The 8,953-nt window shown below is 38.5% G+C and overlaps 1 protein-coding gene across 3 annotated transcripts in view; it reads left to right on the top strand.

Moving 5' to 3' along the window:
- The first annotated feature begins 1,582 nt into the window (after positions 1-1,582).
- The window catches only part of myo3b (myosin IIIB), a 61,255-nt gene continuing 53,884 nt past the window's right edge, over positions 1,583-8,953 (top strand). For 2 of the 3 annotated variants that reach the window (XM_010774466.1, XM_010774464.1), the window contains exons 1-5: positions 1,583-1,604; positions 1,746-1,782; positions 6,572-6,755; positions 7,223-7,243; positions 7,925-8,059. In XM_010774466.1, coding sequence (XP_010772768.1) covers positions 1,598-1,604; positions 1,746-1,782; positions 6,572-6,755; positions 7,223-7,243; positions 7,925-8,059 — 384 coding nt within the window. In that variant the 5' untranslated portion in view covers positions 1,583-1,597. The remainder of the gene's footprint in view (positions 1,605-1,745; positions 1,783-6,571; positions 6,756-7,222; positions 7,244-7,924; positions 8,060-8,953) is intronic. The other variant, XM_010774465.1, reaches the window with a different exon arrangement.

The raw sequence follows: 8,953 nt of genomic DNA, 5'->3' as shown, positions 1-8,953 counted from the left end.
GATGATCAGACTTGAGTATCTGTTATTCACTGTGCATGACATCCTTTAAGCCACCATTATCTAAGTGTCTTAGCTACTTCATTTTGAGATGATCATCTTTTCTTTTTCCCAGCGAAGGGAAATGTATCCGGTCGTGCCTGTGAGATTAATTTTCAGCGCGCTGCTGATATCAATGACGCCTGGTTATGAAACGCAGACCACATTGTGCTGCATCGAGGAATCTGTACGGAACAGGTTAACACTTGAAAAACCTTCCTCTTGAATTCATGCATGCTGCTTTTCTGGACACTGGTTTCTCCCCTCTTTCTTTATTTAGTTTTTCCCTCTTTGTAAATGACCGCAACCAAACAGCCAATGAGTAATGGGTGTACATTGTAACTGAAAGCTCTAGTGTGTTCTCCCGTATGAATGAAGCGAGGATACAGTACATTACTGTAGGTGCTGACTCAAGCTTTCTGAGTTTGACCAGAAAGTGTGACTTGGACATTTAATGCAAAATGTAACATATGTGAATAAAATATAAACACACTGATTTTTGTCTTATTTTCTTGTTCTGTTGCCAATTCTATGACTAAAATAAATGACCTTCTACTCTTTCTGTTCACCCTAATCATGATGCAACAGATGCAGTGATAAGTATTGTTTTGTGTCTCCTTATGACCATTCAGAACAATTTCTAGCAAGAGAAGAAGTGAATGAGTAATTTACAAGCAACCTGACTGACATGAGTGCTAGATGGAAGTAATATAAAATAGGATTTCTTGCCACTGCCTCCACCAGCTCCATAAATATTACTTTCTGTTATGACCTTTTCGTTTCTCCCCTAAGTCAACCGATGTGAGCTGGAGTGAGGGAAAAATGCATCCACCTCCAAACTGTGTCCACCAGGGGTCTCAGTTCACTGGAGCTCATCACATCCTGTGACCTTTTTGAATGAATAACTTTAAACAAGAATACAGATTGTGTGAAAAGCTGCTAAATATGTTCAAATTGCCTCAGTACCCACTAGTGAGCTTACAGAAATATCAGTGTATGCCAGTTGTAACTGCTAAGGGAAACATTGTGTTATTATAAAACTGAGTAAATGTGTCATCACAGGTATCATGGGATACCTTCATATTGTTTATCCACTGCCCTGTTCATGGTGGGCAGAAATAAGTCTCGCCGTGTGACCGAGTGTTTTGAGGTTAATTGGGTTGAAGTTTCACAAACAAGGGAGGCCCTCTGTTTAATGACCATGACCACACAAAGCCTCTCTTTCCTGCTAATTAGGCACAAATAATACAATTCTACTATGGACCAGCGGAGGAATTTTATCTGGGTTAAACCACCGAGAATGTGCCACAACTTTTTGATGCTAAGGGATGCTGGTGTTGGAGGAGCTGCTGCGACATGCATCTCTCCACATTTCCTCATTTACTCCCGGTACTGGTCCAGGTAGGTTTACTGCCTCCTCACACACCATGCATACACTATTAAAGGGGACATTGGTCAGCTAAGAGCTTCCGGTCTGCAGGACAACATGCTCAGATGTCTGTATGTTAATAATTAAAACCCTTCATTGAGTAAACAGGGAAATCAGTTCGGATATGTTGCCATGTACGGTAAGCTCAGTTAGACATGAGTTAGTTCGTTAGTTAGTGATAGGAAAGTTACAGTAAACTTTCTGCAGTGTTGTTGACCCAGATACAGAGATGGATGACTGTGGCCAGCTGACATCTGAAACACTTTCCCCTGTTTTACAGATTTTAGAGATGGACACACGGAGGCACCAATCCCAAGGTAGGACTCATGATTTGAGTATTTAGGTAAAATACAAGCCTACACCATCAGCATGTCTAAATTGCTCTAATTATGTGGATTCTTCACTGACAGGCTCACTTTGTGAAACGATCTGCACACAACAGTGCTCATTAACAGTAAACGACTTTGTTTAGCTAACACAGCTTTACATCGTTTTTCATTGAGAGTTTGACTATTTTACTTCATGTCTTCTTCCAGGCTGGTAAAAGGAAAACATCCAAAGTACACATTAAGGGGTTTATTTCACTAAACTCTGTCTATTTGTGTCTGTAGATTCCTCCAAAATTGACATAAACGTATCATTAGATAATGCCTTTTTTGCATATTTTAACATTTAAAAAAAAGTGCATTTGATCCCAAAGTCAGCATTTCAAATTATGCAGGGTACAAATCACTTTTAAGACCAACACATAACTTATATACACTCAAAACACATTATTTTGATAGTAATTTAAAGATGATACATTTAATTTGAAATATTGTATTGGTGGGGAAGTATATTATTTTGAAATAACCAGACCAAAAACTCTCAATTATGTCAGAATGATGCAACAATTTGGTGATAAAATAATACACATAGCTCTTAATTTCAGATTGTAAAACCTTAATCAACTTGTATATAACAGTAAACTTGTTTACTGTGTTGCACTGTACTGTGTTGTCATGACTGTCGATTCTAAAAGAGCTGAGATATTTGTCATCAGATAAGATTTTTGACAGTGCCTTTTTGAGTTGAATTAAATAAATGATCTTGTTAGCTTCTTGTTGATAAGGCTGGTGTTTTGTTTATCCAATAATATAATTAAGGTGAATTAATCATGCAGGTGGACTGCTGAGTTTAAGGGACTTTTCTTGTCGTGTGAGGCTTTTGCTGGCAGGGTGAGAACAAGGGCACTGTGCTTTCAGCCTGGCTCGTGGCTCTTGGAGGTTTACTGCAAAGCCTCTTCATATCCCCTTAAAAGGGATTATAGTCCAGAGTTTTTTTCTCTCCACAGACTTACCGAAAGGGTTTACCAAGTGGAGTTCCCGCAAGGCTTTAGCAGAGAGGGTAGGATTGTGCGAGTTTGATGGAAGCAGAAAATTAGATTACTCACTTTTACTTTGCTCTGTTTCAAAGTGACAAAGACATTCCCTGAGCTGCAGCTGTTCACATCATCCAAAGCTGTTTCCACCTCCAACCATCACGGAAACTTGGACTTATGCAGATGCGGCACAGTAAATGCAAATGTTGGGAGGCCTAATATTTAGCACAAGCATGCTATGCCTTTTACTATTACATTACGTGACCATGTATAGCCTAGGTTTTACACACATTCCTGTGATTTTGAAGTGCAGTTAGATGATGTTGGATTTAAAACGAATATATACACTTTGCTTTTTCACAGAGCTGCTCTTGAACACCAGACACTATATCCCTTTTTCAGGGAGGCTGACAGTATGGTAAACAAAGGGTAACCTGAGCGCTGCCATCTAGGATCAGTGGTGTCCTGTTCTAAAGCAGCAATGATGCGTCTCCTGTCCATTTAAGAGAACAGCATTTGGAATTTCTCTTTATATTTTGTGACGGAACAGAAAAAAGTCTTTGTGGATGGGATCTAAAGTGGAGAGAATTCATTTTGGAACAATAAACAAAAGAAATGGCATAATGCTAACAAAGCTTGCCAGATTCAGGTTAGCAAACACATTCAACAGAAGTAAAAAAAAACTTTAAAAAAAACTTTAGTTTTGTAACCCAATTACCGTGACCATACACTGTATCAAATATGGATTTAATTTCTGTGACATCACCCATGGATTTGTGCTTTAATATAACTGACGTACATTTAATTATGAAAGTCCCCAAATCCGGCTTTATAGGTCCCAAGAGAATTATCTAGTAATCAGCAGGGATTAGAAAACAGTTTGAAAAAATTAACGTAACTACTTTCATCTTGCAACCACTTCAGATGTATCATGTGGCCCCTTAAAGTGCCATTGACCCACATATTTGGCACCACTGATCTACTTTACTGTCACTATATGGCAGGAGAAACTTTGTGTGTAAACACCTATACATATTTTATCAGTTTAACAGAAGAGAAGTCATAAGATCCCATTCATGTTCTTGATAATGCTATTGCAATGAAATTCAACTTGACTCTTTTGGTTACCCAAGCATTGTAACAACATAATACATTATTTGCACAGGAGTGGAAGGTTTTGTTTTATAAATATAGAAACATTGTAAAGGATGCCAGACTATTATGCCAGACTATTATAATATAAACCATTCAAAAACATTGGAATTATGTACATATACATGACTTTCTGGACAGATTGTCCTTGGTTTTATCCTTTTTGCCATAACACACTCCCTTTGACTTGCACTGGCGTATAGTATCTACTACTGGTGTACAAGAAACTAAGACGAATCTCTGAGATGAAGTAGAAACAGTTGGATGTGTTAAGAACATCGTGTGCAGAGGGGGAGACAGACAGCAGTCATGTGACCTAGCAACTATCATGCACTTCCTGGTAACCTGTGTGCAACCTGAGATGCTTCATAACAGCGACCTTTATGAGTGGATACATCTGCCACCTAAATATTTAACAGTCCTGCAGATCAGGTAGCAGATTATTGGTGAATTATTCATCCCTATATTAGCATGAATTAGACGGGAGCATTTTAGTGTGAGGGAGAGACAAACACTTTCACAGAGACAGGTATGTGTGACTCTTGGCTTTATGATCTCAGCTTTATTGATCTTTGAGAAGCATTTTGAATAATGAATAGATGCATGGCCACATTGGGTCTTTGTGTTTGATGTTTGCAGACTTACCATGAAGCAAACATTTTGTTATGATGATGTTCACATTGAAGCTTGGAGTATTGGTGCTGTGGAGCCTACAATTATAATTAACTGACGCACAACAGCTTGTACTATTTACCTTTTTGAAGACAGTTGTACAGTATTAGACATTAGTCACTAAAAACAATAATGGCTCTCATGTGATCTGCAGCTGCACATCTGAGGCTTCATTTTACAAGTCGTGGGAAAAGGTTGCTATTATCTAATGCAGCAGGTCATTAGAGACAAAAAGCTGACGGAAAGGAATATGAGCCTTCTGTTTTATACATTGTTGAAAGTATCCTGGCAACAGGTGACTGGTGATGTGTTCAAAGCACATCGTAGATGCAGACATATGTTACAAAACGGGTCGACAGTTATAAACGGCAGGTAAACAGGTTTGGATCTCTTTGATTAATAAGGGAGGTGTGATGCATTTTTCCCAGACAGTTTAAAATGGGCTATTTACTTCTTAAGCAATCAATGATGGATTGTTAGACTGGAGATGCAACTTGAGGCTAAGTGGTTCAGTAGTTACCTTGTGTAATTATTCTTTAAAGGTGTAATAAACTAAGATAGATAAAAGGTTCTTAGGCTATTGCTGCTATCCCACATGTCTGCCTGAAGGACACAGTGAAGGATATCAGTGCTGCGTATTTCAGCGTCTCCACAGAATGGCGGGATATCCATCTAGAATCTACACGAATGCCATTGCTCAACCTGCATGCACAACAATTCATAAATCTGTCCTCACGTGAGTTGCCACAGCTCCGTAGGTTTAAACATCATTTACGATTTTTTCACATTAATCTGCTGATCTCCACTCCCTTCTCTCAGGGTCATGCAGTCTCTGTGATGTATAACACGTTTATGACAAGTGGTGCAGGCGCAAGATGGTACACAAACATTCCTCTCCATCATGCTAATCTAGAATATGTGTCACTTTGCAAAAATGGGATGCATGTAAGCCAACTTGGCAATATCAGTTCCTTATCCATCATGTAATTCTGTCTCAGTTGTTTTGACACCTAATTCTTTGCATCGTTGGTCTTTTCATGTTGTGTTTGGTCAGGAAAACATCACAAACTAAATAAAGGAGGATTAATATAAGACTCTAGCTGTTGATCATGGATCCTCATAACATTATAATATACAATCTTTTTACATAATGATCATTTCACAAAACAGCGTGGTGCCGGTTCACTGCTCATTCAGCACAGCACTTGTCAAGTTAATCTCTGTCCAATCCAATTGATCCTGAGGAGATTGCACTCCTTAGTGGGCAGTGACGAGGTCCCTGAAGAGAAAGCTAATTCAGTGTGTGTGAACTGTCACTTGTTGCCCGTCCTCTTGACGAAGCAATTTCTGTTGCTATTGGTGCTGCTCTGTGATGATCACAAGAGACTCTTTAGTTGTAATTTTTCTCAGCCCCGATGAGTCAGAAGAAAATAACACTTGCCATGTAAGTAGCGTACTGTCATCTCCACCTACAGCTGTCTGCTTTGTTTTTTTGCTGATCTTTCTCCTGCTTCAACCCGTTAAGTGGCTCCCTTGGCGGGTATAGTCTTTCACTGAGCTGAATGAGAGGGCCCTGGGGAATAAAATAACTCCTCTATGCTATACATAAACAACTCCACATAAAGTTCCGATGCTTTTATTTTAATAACTTGTTTGTCTGTGACGTTGACGAGGTGAAAAGGAGTTTTTTTGTCTTGTCACAACAATGTAAAAGTCTGTGTGTTTCACTGAGGCTCAACTGTTGCCTTATTCACAAGAAGCTTTTTCTTTGTAGGACAAAGCATTAGGTATTAGAAAGGGATTTATTTGTATTCTATTACGTTTGCATGTCCCTACAGAGGTATTTCAAACAATCACTCATTGTTGTCATTCATATGAAAACATTTGTTAAGTTTTTTTCATCTGGGATTGTTTATCCTCAGGAGGTCACTGTATGGACTGTATCCATACAAGTCGAGCATGATTGGCATGGAGAACCTAGGCGATCCATCAGATAACTGGGATATAGTGGAGACCATTGGTAAAGGAACGTACGGGAAAGTGTACAGAGTGATCAACAAGAAGGATGGCAGTCAGGCAGCAGTGAAAGTGTTGGACCCGATCAATGTAAGTGACATTTACTGTGATACCTTTTGTAGAATTCAAAACCACTTTGGCTACATCTTGTCAATTTGGATATACCTTCATCATTTATTTAAGATGCATTATTTTCATGCTTGTGTCTTTACGTTGTGTTTCTCCTCATTTTTCTCCAAGTTTTAGTTAAGAGGAATGTCACCTACAAAACACTATTCTCACATACTTACCTATAACCCGTTACCTTTTAATTCAGCTTCAACCCTGTCTACTGTCTGATATTCTGTTCTCTTTATGACTCAGCATGTATGCTCAGCCAACCTCCCGTATGTAGTTTGAAAGTACATCTGATATTACTCTATGTGTTAGAGTACCTCTTAAGCCTTCACTTTGACATCATTTGTTAAGACTGCTAGAAATCATGATTGTGACACAGGAAAAAAAGCAAAAGACTAAAACCATTGTGTTTTTCTTTATAACTATGTGATTTGTCTCAGCATGCAAGCCATACAAACCGAGTAAGTTGCCAGTTCCTTTTTCCTCTTCTCCATCTTGATGCAGTTGTTATTGTACTTGATCCAGTGATATATATATTCTATACATATATCAATGTCTCCCTTTTGTAATTTTTTCCTTTCCTGTTAGGTCTAACAAACCTTTACCAGAAAGTGTAGCTTGGCTATATTTGTGCATTTGTCTGTGTGATAAGAGCGCTGTAGCCTCTGCATTGGCACCGCATTGTGCTAGTGAGTCTTGGTCTGAGGTGTGCTTGTGATTGTGTCAATGGAACAATCCCCATCCTGGCAGTGCTATGCAGCATGATGCTCCCCTGATGGCCGTGAAGATGAAGCTGCCTCCTCTCTCATCCCTCTCCCTGATTAGTCTGCTGACACTATCACTCAGACGTCCAAGAAGAGAAATTCTGCCTCTCTGACTGGTGTTCTTCCCTTCCTCTGAGATTTACTTTGATAGAAAAGCACTCCCGGAAATAGTTTAGCACCCAGGTCCATCCCTTCCTTTATAACCCTATCTAGGAGTCTAATTATAGTCAACCAATTACTTGTTTTCTGTTTCTTAAAATGGAACCCAACCTGAAATAGCCTACAGTTTATTTTAAATGATTTTTCACATTATTTCCATAGCTACAACTCTAGCAATTAAATTATACAATTTTGCCTGTTTTCTGTTGCTGTTTAAAGGATGTGGATGAGGAGATCGAGGCAGAATACAACATCCTGAGTTCCCTGTCCAACCATCCTAATGTGGTGAAGTTTTTTGGCATGTTCTACAAATCAGACAACTTATCAGGTGGACAACTTTGGTTGGTCCTTGAGGTGAGTTCTTCCTACTCTCTAACAGTATCCTATAGCATGTTAATGTTAAAAGTGTGCCTGTGTGTCTATTAAAAAAGACAAGCCCAGCATTTTGGGAAATTTACTTATTTGACTTATGCCAAAAGTAAGATAATAAGATTAATATCACTCTCATGCTAACAGGTATCGTAAATATATGGCTACAGCCGGCGGCAGCTAGTTTGCATAGCTTAGCATACAGATTTGAAACGAAGCTAGTCTGACTCTGTTCACCTCTAAAGCACATTAGCAAATAATTTTACATACGATATTTTGTTTGTTTAAGCCATACACAAATGTGAAATGTAAAATCTATTTGATATACTTTTGTATGAAGCCAGGCTAGCCTTTTTTCCTGTTGTGCTAAGCTAGCTAACCAGCTTTTACAGACATGAGTGATATCAGTTATCTTATGTAATCACCTCTTGGCAAGAAGGCAAATAGGCGTATTTCTCACATTTTTAAACGAGTCCTTTGAAGTAAAGTTTTTAGTTTTTGACCACCAGCTCCACTATGGTTGCCTGCATCCAAAACGCTCATAAACCATGATGGCAATGTCATCTTCCTAGTTCCTACCATAGTTCCTACATTGCTAGCTAGTTTGTAGTTTGCTACGTTCATTTAGCCAAAATAAATAGCTGCAAAAAATGTCAACACTGTTTGAGATTGACATTTATTTTTACAGCTTGTTCTGAACATAATTATAACAGTTTTAAAATCTCTCTTTGAACTATGAAAAAAACATGTGAATTATTCATTAAGATAACATTTCACAAATGTAATTAGCTAATTAGGACTGCATTTCAATTTACACAAAGCTAATGCACCTATTTTTTTAAATGTACATCAAAGACTGACAAAATATTGTTAAAGTCA

This window comes from Notothenia coriiceps, unplaced genomic scaffold (assembly GCF_000735185.1).
Source record: "Notothenia coriiceps isolate Sejong01 unplaced genomic scaffold, NC01 NC01_scaffold00014021, whole genome shotgun sequence".
Classification (NCBI taxonomy): domain Eukaryota; kingdom Metazoa; phylum Chordata; class Actinopteri; order Perciformes; family Nototheniidae; genus Notothenia; species Notothenia coriiceps.
Note: the sequence above shows the minus strand (reverse complement) of the source record. Positions and strands in the feature narration are given on the sequence as shown.